The sequence below is a fragment of the Sander lucioperca genome, chromosome 17, assembly GCF_008315115.2.
Source record: "Sander lucioperca isolate FBNREF2018 chromosome 17, SLUC_FBN_1.2, whole genome shotgun sequence".
In the NCBI taxonomy this organism is placed as follows: Eukaryota; Metazoa; Chordata; class Actinopteri; order Perciformes; family Percidae; genus Sander; species Sander lucioperca.
In genome coordinates, this window is record NC_050189.1 from 6,173,479 (window position 1) to 6,192,301 (window position 18,823).

The following is an 18,823-nucleotide window of genomic DNA, read 5'->3' on the forward strand; positions in this document are numbered from 1 at the left end:
CAGGCTGTTGATCCCTGTGTGTGTGTATGTGTGTGTGTGTGTGTGTGTGTAGGCCTACTAATGTCATCATGCGGCTGCTGTAGCTATTCAGGTCGCTGTGCTCCCAGACGTCCAGGGTCCTCTGCTGCCCTCCAGTGGTAGAAACATAGACTGCAGCTTGTTGCATTTTGTGGGAATTAATGAGTCATTACCATAGGTCATTACTTAAAAGACAAAGTCCCTCATGCATGTTGTGCTCGTGCTCCCCCGACATCTTGGCTTGAGTGATAATGACATCAGCATTACCGTAGCAACCGAGCTGCTTAACATGACTTAGCCCTTGTATCTCTTTATGAAAATTAAAAATGACTTGTTCTGACCTTACTACAATGTCGAGATTGTAATTGCAGTATATGTATTACCAATAATACATCACATCTCGATAATAACCGGTTTCTTGGCTCTGGGCAGTTAGCAATGCTAAGCTAAATGGGCTGTAGCTACATACAGACATCAGTGGTTTAATTCTAAATTTATATTAATTAAAAAAAGTAAATAAGAGCATTTCCAAAAATTTCAAACTATTCCTTTAAGAATTTAAGGACTAGCCATCAACCAAACCCCAACAAAAAAGAAAAACATATTTATCAGTTTAACGGTTGTATTTTCTGTAAGTATTAAATACATTGTATTAACAGATTATAATTAAAGTGTGGCATTACTACTTTTTACTTAAGTAAAATATCTAAATACTTCTTTTACCACTGACCAGAACTAGGACTGTAGTAATCAAGTTCTCTACAGTTTTGGTATTAACCAAATCCAACTGGCCTCCTTTTATTGGTTCTCGAGCTTGTTTGGATGAAACCTAAGTGGTCTTGACTACAGCGCTGATCAGAATCAGCCTTAAAACCTCCAACATGTGTAATTAACAACGTGAACTCATGTAATTAACCCACCCCACAAATGTCTTACAGAGAGCATATTTCAGTGTCCAAAATGGTAGCTTAGGCCATGTCCTTACTGTACTAGTAAATAAAGATGCAAAGTGAGAGCTCCTTTCAGCCTGCAGTCTCTTTGCTTGTGACTGGATCAGACAATTACCTTGCACTTTACCTGCAGCACAATTATCTAATGTAAGTGAACACTTACAGTAAGTCCTCAAATGATAAAATGGAATTATATTTAAATGGAAACCAGGGGCAGTGCAGTTATGAACTCTTGTCATCATTCATTTATTTACAAAAAACAGAAAAAAACATGGTTACAAAGACAAAATAACCATGACGTAAAACATAGGGTCAAACAGAGAAATCAAGTCACCATTTTCATGTGACATGGATTACGTCACAAAAGCATCATCTATTTATAGTTTTAAAAAAGGAACAAAACTGTGTTTACGGTTACTGGTCTAACAGATGATTGTTGCAGTCTGTATCCTCCAAAGTTAAAATCTGAGTACAGCTTTTCCTCTTTTATTTCCTGTTGTGGCGGCTCATTCTCTCGCAGCACTCCGTCATGGTGTTTGTGCTTTAGAACTTGAACTCTTTGTATTTCTTGGCACCGCCTCGTGTGTCCTGCGGCTGGGCCTTCCTCTTTTTTTGCTGTATAGTGACAAGCAAGCAGAGACGGGGGAAAAAACAGAGCTGATTAATATTCAAATGTCACCACAAAGGGAAAACTGAATTGACTGTAAACCCTGCACTGCAATAATAGCCTCCCACTTTCCTTGTGGATTCCTGTTTTTCCTCCCTACATAAGCGGTGATCAGTTTATCCTGTGGGGCTTAAATATGACCAACTGTTCCATTTCTAATGATACAGCTGGTCATTTGTTATTGAGGAAAGGAGCATGTTTTCTTTGTAAAGGTGCCCTGCCACACGTATTTCATTACTTTGTGGTAATATCTGAAGTTCTACCATGGATTCTGTAACATTTTTTGCGGAAAAACTGCCTTGGTTACCTTGTTTCAAGCCATTCTAGCGTGGTATAGAAAGCCTGCAGGAAGACTCAGCTCGATTTGTGCCAGTTCTCATTAATATTCAACGAGTTAAGTTGCTTGACTCTGATTGGTTAACAGCTAGCCAATGAGAGCCTGGCTATCCACGTCCTTTACCCAGCGCAACTGGGCGAGCTCATGAATAGTAATGAGCTCAGGCAACACCACGTCAGACTGACCAGCTTTTGTAACTGGCCTGATTTCTCCACTTATTTCTTTTCAGTGGCTAGAGCTGACAGAGGAGGTAGCAGTTCATTTTCACATTCATGACATAACACAAACACATATGGACCTAACATATTTCAAAAAATATATTTTAACTAATATTACCTATAACAATCACACTTGCTGAGACTTAAGAACCAACTTTTCCATAGGTATTGACAGTGGTACCACAACTTCAGAAGCTTTTATCATTGGATTTGTATTGACTATATTCTAACTTCTGTACTAACTACATATACTGTATGGTTCTTTTATATTTATCTATGAAACCTTCTGCTGCAGCTACCTAGAAACATAACCTTTTCTGTTCGCAAATCAGACTTCAGAAAAGCAAATGTAAACACTTTCAAGAATTATAAATTGTATTACTGGAGTGTTATATCTAACAGCAATCAAAAACAGAAAAAAGCACATTTCTTTATGAAAAAGGGCTTTAACTTGTCTCTGTACCTTCTGTTTGGCAGCATGCTCAGCCACCATGTCGCTGAAGTCCTCTTTCTCCACCTGGGCCTGCTGTTCTCTGACGTGCTCCTCGTACTTCTGTGTCATGGCCATGGGGTCCAGCTCCAGCTCCTCTGGAGCCAGGGCCACCTCTACGCCCTGGGACTCCTGCCCACCGCCTGCCTTACGGCCTGCCATAGCCTGAAGACAGCAGAGAGGCAAAACAAGAGGAAGAAAAAGACAGAGAAAGTGTTTTAAGGAATGGCTACAGACGGATCATCGCATAATTTGACTTAATTTGGACATAACAGACTCGTCTTACCCCCGACACGTCGTAGATGTGTGTTGAGGCCATCATGGCTGCTCCTATGGGGCCAGTTCGTCTCTCTGGGAGCACTGTGAATAGCTGTGGTGTCTCGTTTCTATCGACACAACAGAGTGTTTTAGCGCATATTGGTCATTCATTCTTTTCTATTTTAAACAACAAGGTTTAAGAACTGGACAATATCTCTAAATGATTGTTGGTTACAGACTGATGTGGCTGGTGGTCACTTCCAGCTGATTAGCCGTTAGCTTATACAGACCTTTAGAGGACAATGATTCATACCATACGAAATACCTCAGAACAATAATATAAATAGTATTTCATAAAACAACAAGATATGTTGTATTAGATGAGCAAACAACAAATAACATTTGATCCATTAACACTTTATGAAGATTGACAGTAGGAAGAAAAGACTATTTTTTTTTTTTTTTTACAATGTTGGGCAGTAAAAAGTAGTTATAGTTAAAGTTCAGTTTAGATGAGCACCATTTATATAGAGATGTTTATGTAAATGTTGCATAAATGTCTTTATTTTTCATATTCTAAGCTAATAAAACCCATTAACTGGAAATGAAAAAATTCAAATGCTCCGTCTGTTTATAGCCTGCGGCGCATCAAAACAGAAAGAGCTCTACTGTTGGGAGTAAATGGGAAATTAAAACAGCAGCGTTGCCGTGACAATACAGAGCGACACTCACCCATCCATGGCCTCCTCGATTTTCTTCTTCCTCAGCTCAATCAGCTCGGGGGTCTCCATGCCGGCGGGTACCGATGAGAAGCCTCCAGGGGTGATCAGCCCACTGAAACACACAAAATGAGATACAGTACATGATGAGTTTATCCATGCGTGTCCCTCTCCATGATTGCATCTTAGTGTGCGTGTACAAACATTTAGGACTTGTAGCTTTGACAGTGATCTGAAACATATAGGCAGAAAAGGCCTCACTCATCTAGGTATACACAACAACAACAACAACAACAACAACAACAATAACAAAAAGCAAGCAAATGACAGAGGTGGACAAGGATATGCACACAGCAGTCTTCAAAAGATCAGACCTGGTCCTTTAGTCTGATAGTTCACCGGCCAGTTGATCTTATAACTACATTGGTCAATTATGGTAATGGCATTAGTCTGTGTGTGCATTGATAAGAATGTAATGGAAAGCTGGCATTTAACCTTGCAGCTCATTGCTCTTGGAATGAGACTCTTCCAGAATGATATTTTTGGGATATCTTGATTTAAGTGTTGACCATCAAGTACCTGTCTGCTGGTGTGAAGAATCCAGTTTCGTCTGGTTTCTCCTCGTCGCTCTCCTCCTCCTCTTCTTCCTCTGACGACTCCTCATCTGAAGGCTCCAGTTCTCCCCACGGTGCGTGATCCACCTCTTCCTCCTCCGCTTTGGCCTGATCACATATTCAACATATATTAGACATATTCGTCCATAGGTCTGGAAATTAATCTTGGTGTATACAAACCTCATTAAGTTAAAAATGCAGATCTTTGGAAACATTTTTTTTCTTCAAATCTGGATTCCGACAAATTTAAACCTTAAAATTTTCTGTTTAATATTTTGATCTTGTTGAATATTTTTGCCTGTGATATTATATTTGTTTGTTCATTTATTTTAGCTTAAAAGACGATACACAACCAACGAATGGTATACAGTATACATTTCCAAACCGTTCCAGGAAAAGGAAGCACATCTATCATATTACATTAGATTTACAGCTTCTGCAAAGAAGCTACAAGACCCCCCACAATTTTGTGTGTGTGTGTATATGTGTGTGTGTATGTGTGTCTCTGTCTCTGTGTGTGTGTGTGTGTGTGTGTGTGTGTGGTCCTGACCTGGAAGTCTGCAGCATTTGTCCCAAACACATCACCGTAAAGTGGTTTGCCCATTTCGTCTACTGGCGGCTTCCCCCAGCCTCCGGCGTGATAACCAAACGTACAGTTCTAACGGGCAGAGAACAAGAGGATGAAGGAGACGACAAGAACAAGCCAATATGACCAACTGACACATTAATAGTATATCACATAATCTTTGTTGTTGTAAAATAACAGTCTACTCGTGTAAAAATCCATTTAAGTTTGCACGCTGGAAAACATTTTTACGCACAATAATATAAAATCGCATTATAATGATATGAATATAAAAACGGTGAAAGACTAGGAGTAGTTGTCCTACCTCTGGAATGGGGGAGTTGAGTCCGGGGATCTTGAGATTGGGGTAGGAGGGAGGGGGGCCGTACCTCTGCATGGCTATCAACCAGGGAGGAGGCACCTTGTGGGCGTTCTGGGGAGGAAGAGACACCGGCAACGTAAGCTCACTGACCCGCACTACTTCCTCAATAGATAGTTTGAAAACAGCAGAGAGTGCACCTTGAAACAGTGGCAAAGCCAAAACTATTCTATTTGGATCCTTTGTGGAACACCGGGCTGGTTCTCGGAGGGTTTATTTGAGCTAAAACAATATGTTCAACATTAATTTATCAAGCTCTAATACACAAAGAAAATAGAGCTGGGCAATATATCGATATTGTATTGATATTGTGATATGAGACTAGATATCGTCTTAGATTTTGGATATTGTAATATGGCATAAGTGTTGTCTTTTCCTGGTTTTAAAGGCTGCATTACAGTACAAGTGATGTCATTTTCTGAACTTACCAGACTGTTGTCACTGTTCTATTATTTGACTTTACCCACTTAGTCATTACATCCACATTACTGATGATTATTTATCAAAAATCTCATTGTGTAAATATTTTGTGAAAGCACCAATAGTCAACACTACAATATCGTTGTGGTATCGATATCGAGGTATTTGGTCAAAAAATATGGAGATATTTGATTTTCTCCATATCGCCCAGCACTAAAAGAAAAGCTTCCCAGGTATGTTTTTATAACTGTCATTATCTCAGCTGCCGTGTTCCTCTCCTCGGTACTGTGTCTCTGAATAAACAAGTCTGGTCACGTCTCATTTTACAGGAGATTCCTTTTCACAGCCTGTATACTCCTACATCCAAAGGCAGTAGCAAGGAGAGCGACACATCAGGATGATTGGGAAAGTGACAGAACATCTGGATAAGACTGCAACTGCAGCAGACATGGAGATATATTGCCCAGCGCATTTTGCATATTTTTGGCACAACTGGAACCTACTCAACATATACTGAATATGGTCATATTTGTGTATTATTTGAGACTGCACTTCATTTCAGTGCCTTGCTAACTTAACATTTTCCTATGGCAGTTGTGGTTTTAAGGTGCTATTTTTACAAGGAATATTTTAAATTTACAAAGGAATTATAATGTAATGTTTATGTGTTTATCTTACAGGTCCGACAGGCATGCCCAGAGCGATGCGCAGCTCGTCAGACAGATCCCCCGGCTTCTTCTCTTTCAGACGAGTTTCAAACTCTTTTCCCTGCAGAGACACAAACACACACACACACACACACACACACACACACACACACACACACACACACACACACACACACACACACACACACACACACACACACACACACACACACACACACACACACACACACACACAGCAGGTCATTCGGTGGGAGCTCGCAGCTCTGACTACTCACTTCCAGGAAGGATGGTTTCCATGGAACAATAATAAAAAAAACTTGTTTATCCCCACCGGATGTAAAGGTAAGAGAAATCAAATCAAATTCTCATGGGTCTAGTACCTCGTAGTAAAGGTCTCCGTGGATAGTGAGTTTGGGTTTGATCTGCCATTTGAAGAAGGCGTCGTGGAGCTTCTGGTAGTCAATGTCGATCTTCCCCATCTTGGGACGAACCTTCTCCCTCATTTTGGTTTTCATGGTTTTGGCGTCCTCCTGAAAAAGGAAGATTATGAATGAATGAATGAATGAAGGAATCATTTTATTATTGTGTCATGCGCACACAAAAAGTATGCCCAGACCAAACTGGCTGACAAGACCCCATTACTTATAGCAAGGGACCAGATATCAAAATAGCAACATAAATTAAACCAATAAAACCTTCTTGTCTTTTTTGCCAGGCTTTAGAAACAAAAGTCGCCAACTTATATATATTAAATCTAAACAACTACTCCATTTGGTCATCATCAGTACACTAGAACATTTCATGTAAGATGGGTGTTCTTAACTCATCATAATAAGGACAATACAAAAGAAAATGGGATTCATTCTCAACTTCTCCTAAAGCCCAGTTTAGACCAAAGATTCGCGACAAGACGAATTGAAACTCGCAACTTCTTGCAACGAGCCGGTCTGCAGCGCTCTGAAACCTGCCAGTTCACGCCAAAGCAACGAGTCGAGACGGTGCATCATCTCCATAACAACACCTCTCTGTACTACCGTTCTAACGTCAACGTTTAGGCTTTTTGTAGCTGGATATATCATTTGTTTCGTCTAAATATGAATGAGGATAACGTTAGTGGTATTGAGATGCTTGTTACAGTTGCATTTCTAGTGATGAATCGGCAAAAGTGCAATTTATTTCTCTGATTCATGGCTTTGTTCTAACACCGCTGGGCGCTCTCTCTTCAGTCACTCTCTATCTGGCTTGACCATAAAACGTTACCGTGCTTTCGGAGCGGTCGTTGAGACTCCGTTTAAAACTCTGCCATTTCGACCAGCTGTTTGCAATTTTTTTTCTATAGTTTATAGCTGACTTTACCAGCTGACTTCTCTATTGGCTGTTGAAACAGGAGACGTCCCTTACGTTCTAAAACCGGCCTCTGTGACTTGACCAGCTGAGTCGCAGCGGAACCATCAGCTGGCTTGAGTCGAGCTGAGACGGGCCGGTTCCGACCGCTGAAACTTTCCCCTGCGACGTTCTAAAATGGTTTCATCTCTTTGCAAATCTTTGGTCTGAACTGGGCTTAATTCACATAGTTCACACAACCTTTTATCTTGTTTATCTTGTTGATGTTTTCTAATTAACACAAATGAAGAAACTGCATTTGAATTTCACAGGGTGTCCTTCTTAAAAGTAGAAAAGTTGAAAGGAGCAGCTGGAAAATGAATGACACTCTGGTATCGCACCTTCTCCTGCAGGGCCTCCCTCATCTCCTGGATGCCCGTCTTCTTGATGAAGTCAGGCAGCTCAAACGGAGGCTTCTCTATACCTCTCTTGCCCTGCAGATACTTTCGTTTGAAGCACCAGTGGCGGGGCACCGGCACTGTGTTCCTAGTGGCCTTTAGGTGGACCAGCAGCTTGGGCTCCTGGGCCGTCACATCATGCATCTCCACTACATCTGGACGAGCAACCAGCTGGAACAAAGAAGACAGGAGGCCAAAATGAGATGAAAGGTTATCGATAGTATGAAACTCTTTTTGGACCGCGACAGCAGGCTGGGAAAAAAAAAAATATAACAATCCCAGTTATTCTAGAAGACAGGTGTAATCATGATTAGTAATCATGACCGTTAGCCTTAATTTACCTGTTTAAGTTCGGCCACTGTGAGCCTGTTCATCCTCCTCAGCTTCTTCTTTGAGAGTTTAGGTACATCTGGTCTCATGTCCTGTACATGGAAAATATTATAAATGTTTTGCATGTAAACCAAGAGGATTTTGTTTTGTTCAATTTTCCTAACCAGGGTTTCTGCAGGTTTCACCAAGTCAGATTTAAGACTTTTTAAGACCATTATGAATGAAATTTAAGACCTTTATCACAACATCAACTTAGCCCTGAGTTCAGTTTTCTTTAAGCCAAGTATCGCTAAACTTGTACTTCCCCATAGCCGATGAATAAAATCCGTTTTATGTCTGTGGTACAATCCTAAAGAGACTTGAGCCAATAACACGAAAGCTGATGGACTGCAATGTAAGATGCACGGTGGTCTCATTTGTAGTCATAATAGAGCGAAATTATATTTGGACTAGCGAAAGAAAGAACTACAAGACCACGGAATAATAATAAAAAAAAAAAAACATTTCACGTAGCGTTGCATGGACGTAGGAAAATTAAGACCCGACCTAGAACACGATACGTCAGCGAATTTAAGACTCTTAAGGCCTAATATTTAGATTTTGAAATTTGAGACTTTTTAAGAGCCCGTGGAAACCCTGGCTAACAGAAGGAAGGATTCAAACCTCATCGCTGTCATCGCTGTCTTTCTTCTCATCCTCGAAGCCCTTTTTCCGCAGCACGGCCGCCTCCTGCTTCTCTGCCTTCTCGGGCTCCTTCTCCTTCTCCTTCTTCACATCATCAGTCAGCTAGGAGAAATAAGAGAAATGGTTGCATTACAGCAAAACAGAAGCAAATGCCTTAAGACACGCGAATGCATCAAAAACCACAGCCTTTTGCCGTATAGTAAACAAATATAGTCAACAGTGCTCTGTAGCCACCTTAAACGCCTCAAAGATCCTCTTGAAGAAGATGTAGTTGGGGTCGTAGATCTCCGGCTCCTCTGTGATATACTCGATCTCCACCTCAGGCTCCTTGTCCTTCTCTTTTTCTTTGTCCTTCTCTTTTTCTTTGTCTTTCTCCTTCTCTTTGTCCTTGTCTTTGTCGCTGCCCTCCTTCTGCTGCTCCTCCGCCTGCTCCTTCTTCTCCAGTGCGCGCTTCTTCTTGCTCTTCTTCTTGCGGTTTCTGCGTCTGCGGTTTTTCTGAAGGAAAGGTTGGTTTGTAAATTCTAACATTAGCGTTTAAACAACTTTTAGGTATTCATTAAAACATGTGATAAGACATGTTATGCACTTATATAAACACAGGCAGTACAAACAGAGGGACTATTTTATTGTGATGACTGGCAAATATGAAAACACAAAGAGGACTGTGGCAGCGGTGTGAAAAGGTGCAGTCAGTTCAGGTTCTGTTTTCACAAAAACAACACATTCGCCCTCATTAATTTATGTATGAGATAGGATTTAAATATCCAAGATGATTAATGCTGAATTTCTCAGGTGCTGAATCAGTGAATTTGCCACAGAATTACCATAATACAATTAGTAGAGGGCTATAGTAACAACACCAAACAACTGATACATCACAAGTACAGCGGCCTAGAAAGGTGTGAGAAAAGACTTACATCTTTTTTAGATATCTGACTGTCATCGTCCTCCGTCTCAGACATGACTGGTGCAGAGGAGCTGTTCATGTCCATCTCTGCTCCCTCGTCATCTTCTTCTTAAACGGAAACGGGCAAATCAGATTATGAACCTGAATGCTACCACATCCCAAATATTCCAGCAAAACATAAGAGTACCAGCTGTACTGACCTGCGGGGTCGGTTAGCTGCTCCTGTCTGATCTCCTTCAGCTGGAGGATCTTCTCCAGAGCTTGAGGGATCTTGGGCCCAGTGACGCTTACCTCCTCACCCTGCCAGATCTGGAATGGAAGCAAACAAACACTTGTGACTAAAGCGTGATTTATGCTTCTGTGTTAAATCTACGCCGTGGCTACGTACGTAGGTACGTGGAGATACGGATCCTACGCCGTAGCCTGACGCGCACCTCTCGAAAAATTTAACTTGTGTTGCAGCAACGCACGTCACTCTGACGTGGCTTGGTAACGTTGCATTTCCCCATACTCATTTCCTGGTTCTCCTTCTCCATAAACAACATGAAATCAAGGAGAGGGTTAACTTTTCCTGCTACAGATTTCCCACCTTGGTCAGAAAGCCCAGGGGAGACACTTTGTTTCTCTAGATAATCCCAGGCACTCTCTCACTCGCTCTACCACACACTCCCCATGCGCACACATGCCTGCCCTGCTATTCTCTTAAAGAGATCGATGCACACACCAAAGCACAAGTATAAACTTCAGGCCACTTACGTACAGTAGGCTATGGCGAAAGCTCTGCGTGGAGCCTCCGCACAACCATTAATCACACTTAAGAATAGAGCACAGGCAGTCCCCCGCCGGCAATCAATAAGAGAACTAGAAATGTGTATTGATTTTAAAGCTACTGCACAGTCCATCTTTTAGCTTAAATTGGGACATTAATATATGTATACATGTGCAGGCATACAAGACCAGCGATCAAGAGCAAAACCAGTTAAAAATCAAGTTTTAAATATGGAGTCTGTGTGATTGGGCAACAGAAAAAAACCTAACCGAAATCACAACTAAACTGAAGTAAGGTACACAAGCTGCATTTGCCTACGAAATTAAAACACAAAAAACACATAAGGGGGGGAGAAAATCGGTTTACATCTCTGTTATCTTCTCCTGGTGGAGGTGGCACTCTCTGTTTCTGAGTCGGCATCATACTGACACCAGGAGGCAGCGGCCCACGAGGATCCATACCTGCAAAAAAAAAAAAAAAACATTATTTATGATGTGATCATTTACACCAAACATGTGGTATAAAAAGTTAGGCTCACTGGAGTCCTCAAGTCCTGCCTCAGGGTACAGATGATCATGCACCCTAATCTTTTTCTAGAAATATAATTCTCTTTTTTACTTTAATCACCACATCACTAGCATACCTCTCACTGTGTTGACAGGAGGCATGCCTCTGGGCCCTGGACCCTGCTGCATCTTAACCATCTCCTGATGACGCTCCTGTTCCAGCAGCACTGCAGCCTGATACACAGGAAGGAAGGAGATGGGACTTAAAACACAAGGTTAACCAAAAAGGAGTTGAATCAAGGTGTGTGCAAACAAAAAAAAGAGAGGAAAGAGAAAAGGATGTGCCCTAACTGTTGCAAGGTGATTTTTTTTTTTAATTGTTATAAATTTGGAAATGTACAAAAACTCTTTCCAAAGAGTGTTTGTTTCATTTCTCAAATCTCTAAATCTGAAGTCAAGCCCGATCTGACGAGGTGGACTATCTTTATCGCCTCACCCTTTTCTGCTGCTCCAGGAGATCCTGCTGATCCATGACACGGGAATCACCCTGTGATACACAGAATCAACGAATGACTGAGCAACAGTCAAACAAAAAGTCACTTTACAGTATTTCTGTCTGCTCTATAGTGACTGAAACTCTGTGTGGCAGTTGTGTATGTGGTTTTTGTAAGGTGCTACTATCCAAAGCAGAGATTTGGGGTTGTTTTCTATCATTTGTGTTCCTTGATTTGAGGATGTTACCAGCTCACAGACTGATTGCATCTCAGTGTTGTTTGCGTTTGAAAGGGAATGCTGAAAGCAACAAGTGGATTACATAGTCAGTAAACTTCACCTGCTGCTTGGCTCTCTCCTCCTGCTGTAACACTATGGCTGCTCTGTGCTGGGCCATCTTCAGCTGATCCTCCTGAGATAGGCCGGGAGGGGGCAAACCTGGGGGCTCCATGCCCATGTGGATGCCGGGTGGAGGGGGCCCTCCGGGCATCATGCTCATAGCCTGGAGCATGCCTATGCCAGGAGGCATGGGTGGCATGGGCATCGGGGGCATGGGGGGGATGCCTGGCATCTGGAGAGTAGGAAACAGGAGACTGTGAGGATAATGTGAGGCTGTGATTGAAGCTTCAATCTTGCTATTCATTTTCCATTTATAAAACATGAATTTAATGTACCCTTCATATGACACTAACATGTACTGTACAGCAAACGGTTTCATCATGTAGTGAGAGAGAAATGAAGCTGCTCCTCTATATTTTGTTTGACAGCAACTGCATGGTTATGTAACCACATATGACCATTGTACATCTTTAATTACTATTTTGTCAAGTACCAGAAAATGGTGCATAATAATATATGCATATAAAATGCTTCATACATTTTTCAGCTGTGTTTTCAATTTGATATGTGACTTTTACCTGGGAGCCCATTGGTTTGTCATCATTAGGTTTGCTGAGGAGTATCCCAGTCTGTAGAGGGAAATACGCACAGAAGAGTGAAGGGACTTTTTGAGCAGCAGTGTCTGGGACAGTGATTGTGCAGCGTTTAGTTAATCGCAATAAATGGTAGAGTCGACACTAGCCTCTCTTCACATCTGTGTTTGAAGCATGCATGAGCGAGGTACTACTTTATCCCTGTCTAGTCATGTGTAGCTGCAAGGTGCTCAACAATGCTATACATGAAGCAGACCCACATATAGCTAGCTGTGTGGTAGTTAAGTAGGAGAGCTGCTGAAAAAAGTGCAGGAATAGAATGTGCTTTTCCTTGTCAACATGTCAAGTACAAACACTCAGCATCAATGTTTCGGAATTTCTGCTACATGATTATAACTAAAGGCACAGACGTTGTAGTTACATGTACCTGAATCATGTAGCCCTTCAGTCTGTCCATCAGCTCCTCTCTGGGACCTGAAGAATGACGAAAAATGTAATTCAAGGAAGCAACGTTAATGTAGTTTTTACTGTTAACAACAATCATGATATAACATTGCACTGACTCTTCTTTGAATGTAAGCTGTTTCCACACTAGTTAAGCCATTTTCAACACGTAACTGACTAACAGAAGTTAGCTAGCTAACGTAAACTCTGACAAGCGCGTAACGTTACATGACCCTTCATCTTCATAGAAATTAGCCTGCAAGCTAACCGCTAAATCAATAGGCAACTTATCCACGTGACCAGATAAATGTTGTTAGTACTGCTTTCAACACATTATATAGGTACATTTCCTGCATAATTAGATACTGGATGTACATTTCAAATAATGTAAACACAGCACAGGCCTAGCTTTAGCACACTGTGACGGAAGTCTTGCGTTTGTAGTGTGGCTAGCGTTAGCAACTGACTAGCTAAACACAGTCCTTCTTCCAGTACGCTCTTCGTCTTTCCCTACCCATCGTGGGCGCTCCCAGCTCCGCCAGCTTGGACTGAAGCTCCGGATGGCTCCATGTGTTCAATGCCGCAATCGCACTGCCTAAATCGGACGGGAGGGATTCGGTGCCCGGTGGTCCGTCGGACGCCATGTTCAAATTCTCTCAATGAAACAACGGCGGCTGTTGCGGAGAGAACACGCGAGCTGCGCAGAACGGGACTACTGCAAAGCAGCACGGGAAGCCCTCTGTCGCACTCCCTGCTGGGACATGAAGTCCGAAAGGAGGAACGTCGCGTTTACTAATTATTGCCTCTAGATGTCCGTGTTGACACCTTGACATTCCTATAATCAATATGAAAATTTTGTTTAAAAAATAAATCATGTTTAAACACAGCATTGACGCTCAGTAAACTTTTACATTGATCTTTCTTGCAAAAATCAACATCATATAAAAACAAATCTGAGTAAAAGTCCATTCAAAAAGAGAGATGTATTTTATCTTTAAAATAAAATAAAAGTTTTAAAAGTATGAATAGGCTACCCAGTTTTGAGCAGAATGGCACCTGTCTTATGTTATTGCATTGTAGCATATGAATACATGTTGTGGAGAAAAAAGGACAATATTCTCCACTGAAGTTAGTAGCCCAAATCAAAAGTAGTTTAACATGTAAGAAAGGTTTTAATATGCAGTACTTAAGTAGGCCTACATTAGTTACATTCCGAAAAGAGCTTTCATACGGACACATGAACTTCCATAACGCACAACGTTATGGATAGGCTACGTGTTGTTAAAACTGTATCCAATGTCCAAATGAGTCCCTATAAAGTGCATATGAATTCAAACATACAAGACTGAACTGCTTTATGAGGCCCTGTATGTTCTGATCAAAACATGGTGTGAAAGCAGAGAGTGTATAAAACCCTCCCTTTTCAGTTGTGTGTTCAGTGGTTTGTGACTAGCGGGCATTGCGCAGACGCAGTAAAGGGCGCATATCAGATCCCACAGATCAGAACAGAGGCAGCAGGGCGTTCCTAAATAATACGCGCTGTTTAGGGGTTGAACCTACACTAAACATGGAAGGAAAGCCAAGTTGCATATTGAATGTATAACTGCATTTTAACGGAAACATCCGGCTGCAAGGTAAATATGAAATTCCTTCATCAACACTGATTTTACTGTATGTCTAGTTTGTGTCGCGCTGCAGGAAAATAAAATGCTGTTGACATCCTAGTCTGAACTTTTTTTTTCATATGAGCTTCAAGTTTATGGGTCGTGTTGTGAAAACTGGAACCAAAATCGTGTAAAGCAAACTCCGATCGCAGTCGCTTACAACTTTCGCGACACCATAAAACCATGAAATCTGCCAATGCTGCGGGATTAGTTGCCCGAAATCTTTTGTTATCGCTTGCCGTTTTTTCTGCTCATTGTACGGATACCATTTTTGATGACAGTGAAGTGAAACGTAAAGGGTCGCCCAGTTGATGACAGTGAAGTGAAACGTAAAGGGTCGCCCAGTTGCTTGATCAACTTGAAAAAAGTTGCAGTATGGCAGCGGAACACTCCACTCAGGGACCGCACCTACTATCAGGACTAGCCTATATTATCTGTGTGAGCCAAGCACGAGGATATACCCTATAAATACACTTAAAATGCCTGCTATTCACTATAATTAAACCACTCATAGAATAATAAGTGTAATCTACATACACTGCTTGTTTTTACGTGTGTGAAGCCATTTTTTTTTACGTCCTGCTTTGATAAAGATCACTTCAAGAGTCAGCAAATGTATTCTCCCGATTGGACACTGTACGGGTCTAGTTTCTCAGGTCTATTTTATGTATGGCTTTAAAGCAAACACTTTGGATATTTCATTTCACAGTGTTTGGAATAGAACCCTGCATGCAGAAATACACCAGAGGTCAGAATGCTTACTCACACCTCAAACACTGGACCTCACACACCCACAGAGCACAGGCATAGTTACAAGTAGCATGTATTTAAGCAGTGTGTTTTCCTCGCTGTGTCGTGAGGAGGAAACCACTGGCACATTAGACCCAGACACACATCAGCAGAAAAGCAGTAGTGACACATAGGTACTGACGTTTGTATTGGTTTTAAAATCCTTGTGTGCCTGTCAGGGGTGTAGCACAAAATTCTGGACCCTGTACACAGGCATCCTGTATGGGCCCCTCCCCGCATCCACTATTTATTCTAGTATCTAGGCCTCCTTCTCACAATAGGGCCCTGCATACTTAGTCCCCCTTTTTCCCCCCAGTCCGGCGCTCCTCAAGTGACCCCTGAGTGTCCCATATTTTGAATTAAGTTAGCCATACCCTTTCTTAAATTGTATAATAACAGCAAATACTAACACAATATGTATGAAACCTTTTGTATGAAACATTTTGAGCATATCAAACACTTAATTTTCTGCATTCTGCAACAATGTGTGCCCATTCTGCATGAATTCATGGTGCAAATGTCTGGAGGAAATTATTATGAAATAATTGTGTGTGTGTGTGTGTGTGTGTGTGTGTGTGTGCGTGTGTGTGTGTGGGGGGGGTTGTAACCCATCCCCCCTGTAAATTACGCGTGTGTGTGTGTGTGTGTGTGTGTGTGTGTGTGTGTGTGTGTGTGTGTGTGTGTGTGTGTGTGTGTAGCAGGATTTGGGTATGAATAAATTATTCCATTTAACAATAAAATATGGATATTTATTGATGTATATTATTCATGTAATTTGCATGCATAGTAGGTCTGGCCTCTACCTGACCAGCCAACAAAAAAATCAACCTGCATCAACACTTCAAAAGTAGCCCAATTTCGCGGGAAAAACGGCTGAACTGGCAACCTTCATTGATGCTAGGAAACATTTCGGTCAGTGCTATTAGTAATAGCAAAAGTGTATCTTGTGGTTTTAGTAATAGCACTAGTAAAAATGCTAGAAAATTAGAAATAAATAGTTTTAGATATGGAAGTAGGATAGCACTAGCAATGGTAGTTCTAGTAACGTTATTGCTAGCTAGCTAACGTACAGCTGCTAGCACTACTATCTAGCTGTAGCTCTAGTAATGTTAGTCTTGTAAGGATAGCAATAATAATAATTGCAGTACTATTGCTAGTGGTAACGTTGGTAGTAGTTGTAGTACTACCCTTGCTAGCAGCAGCAGTTGTGGATAACAATTCTTCACAGTCTGTAAAAATTGGACCTGTAAACCTGTTGTTGTAGCTACATGTTGTGTTCTTTGGCTCTGTTAGCAGGGATATTTTTCAGCTAATGTTAGTGAACTGGGATGTTTTCAATGGGTGTGGTTCACAGAGAGCAGTGGGAACTAACTGAGGTGCTCTGAGCCAATAAGAGCCAAACTCTTTTCAGCCTCTGTTGTGACCATTGATTGTATATATTAATTAATTTGATATACAGTCTATGGTTGTGACCGACAGCTGAGTCTTAAAACAGGAAGAGTGTTTTGGATAGTGAAGAGTTGAGGTAGTAAAAAAAGTCGGTGCTCAAAGAAATAAAAAAGGGAGAGATGTTGAGAACAAACCATCTGTTTATTTGTGTTAGAAAGAAATAAAAAGACAGGAAGATGCAAAGCAAGGATGACAAAGACTGACAAACTGAAATGAACTGTTTCGGAAGCTCCTGTTCTGTCAGGAGCTTTGCTGGCACTAATGACAGTTTACACTTCCTCCTCCCCGTCTCTGCTTAATTAAAAAGTTGGAGAGAGCTTTTCCTTGTTCTGGGCCTCGTGCTGCCTTCATTGTGCATCAAGAATCACACATAACCACACTCTGTGTTAGCCCTGTGTACAATAAACACACACACACACACACACACACACACACACACACACACTACAAACTACTTTACACCTCATATGATTAAACATGACTTTGATATGTTACTGATCGAAACTGTGTACACATTCATAGCCATAAAGTAGCAGGGCGTGCCTGTTGTGACTAATCCCTTTGCTATGCAGAGCGAGCATGTGTGTTTATGGTTGACTGAAAATAAATAGGCAAGGCTCATTTGTCTTTAAACTTTGAATACATGTATAGAGGGTGTACATACAGTAGCTGCTGCTTTTGTCTGTTTTGCACACAGAGCTATTTGCATCTCTGCATACAGTCTCAGTTCAGTATCTCATTTTTAACTTCTTTTCTTTTAGAGTTTAGCTGCTGGTTGGACAAGGAAGGACTGAGGCCTGCCCCCCTGTTGGCATCTGGATAAAAACAACAACAAACTGTTATTGGTGCTCACTGGGACGTCTGCCTTCGCTGTGAGGAGGACATCTCTCTCCAGAGTCTGTAAAGCTTCTGCATTTTGAGCCCCTACACTTGTGATTGTTACTGCATTCAAAGTATCCAGCTACGGTAGAACCACAAGTACCGCAACCAAGCAGCAGCCTGGTCAATATTTTATAGCTTCTTAATGGCCACTGATGTTTCATTCTGATTTATAATTGAGCCTTGAAGCCATTACCACCTTATATCAAATTTACATCATAACCGCTACAGTGCTTTATATCAAAACTGTAGCCACAGCAGGTCATAGTTGCCTCACTACTTATTGACACATCTTTACATGTTATTGTAGTTCCACACGTACAACCATTACACTGACGCGTGACCCCACAGTTAACTCCACAAACTCAGGATGGAGGAGCCCATTTATGCGACAGGCATGGCTGCCAAGCTGAGGAGCCAGTGGGATCGTGATGAAGGTCTGGGACAGAATCACAAGGCTGTGAAGTTTCTGGGTCAGGACTACGAGAGTCTGAAAGCCTACTGCCTCCAGAGTCGGAAGCTGTTTGAGGATACTTTGTTCCCTTGTGCCGCATCTTCTCTGGGATTCAAGGAGCTCGGCCCCAATTCCGCCAAGACCTCCGGAGTGCGCTGGATGAGGCCTACGGTGAGACTTATTTTGCTGAAAATGTGCCTCAGCTTGGATGTTATTATTAATTCTGGCTTTTGGGACTTACACAAATGGAGTCACGCAAATAACAGTTTTGTTAATAAAGAAGTTCATTATCAAATGATTAACATTTCACTCCAAAATCACTCAATTCATCACATTTTGGAGGACCATCAGACAGGTTTCATCTTAGCCTTCTCCCAAATTATTGACATCAACTTAACAGGGCTGTGCTTTTAAAGCTTTGTTTTTTTTTTCTATCCGTC

The 18,823-nt window shown here is 41.5% G+C and overlaps 2 protein-coding genes across 5 annotated transcripts in view; one reads left to right on the forward strand and one right to left on the reverse strand.

Moving 5' to 3' along the window:
• Positions 1 to 1,185: 1,185 nt before the first annotated feature.
• Positions 1,186 to 13,892, reverse strand: sf3b2 (splicing factor 3b, subunit 2). Of its 3 annotated transcripts, none has more exons than XM_031304433.2 (22): positions 13,663 to 13,892; positions 13,132 to 13,178; positions 12,690 to 12,740; positions 12,113 to 12,343; positions 11,777 to 11,827; positions 11,418 to 11,514; positions 11,141 to 11,235; positions 10,206 to 10,314; positions 10,016 to 10,116; positions 9,333 to 9,593; positions 9,078 to 9,200; positions 8,426 to 8,506; positions 8,028 to 8,255; positions 6,684 to 6,833; positions 6,314 to 6,403; positions 5,162 to 5,269; positions 4,822 to 4,929; positions 4,237 to 4,379; positions 3,671 to 3,772; positions 2,967 to 3,066; positions 2,654 to 2,845; positions 1,186 to 1,583 (listed from the first exon to the last, which is right to left on the reverse strand). In XM_031304433.2, exons 1-22 carry the CDS (start codon positions 13,790 to 13,792, stop codon positions 1,512 to 1,514), a joined length of 2,670 nt encoding a protein of 889 aa, XP_031160293.1. In that variant the 5' UTR covers positions 13,793 to 13,892; the 3' UTR covers positions 1,186 to 1,511. The 3 variants fall into 3 exon arrangements, with proteins under 3 accessions (XP_031160293.1, XP_031160294.1, XP_031160295.1); XM_031304434.2 differs by having other exon boundaries at positions 1,512 to 1,583; positions 10,016 to 10,113; XM_031304435.2 differs by lacking the exon at positions 11,777 to 11,827 and having other exon boundaries at positions 1,512 to 1,583.
• Positions 13,893 to 14,613: 721 nt separating this feature from the next.
• The window catches only part of capn1 (calpain 1), a 30,237-nt gene continuing 26,027 nt past the window's right edge, over positions 14,614 to 18,823 (forward strand). Inside the window, exons 1-3 of one of the 2 annotated variants that reach the window (XM_031304245.2) lie at positions 14,614 to 14,782; positions 17,812 to 17,922; positions 18,240 to 18,554. In XM_031304245.2, the coding sequence (XP_031160105.1) occupies positions 18,300 to 18,554 (255 nt within the window). In that variant the 5' untranslated portion in view covers positions 14,614 to 14,782; positions 17,812 to 17,922; positions 18,240 to 18,299. Of the gene's footprint in view, positions 14,783 to 16,410; positions 16,514 to 17,811; positions 18,555 to 18,823 lie in introns of those variants that run through there. The other variant, XM_031304246.2, reaches the window with a different exon arrangement.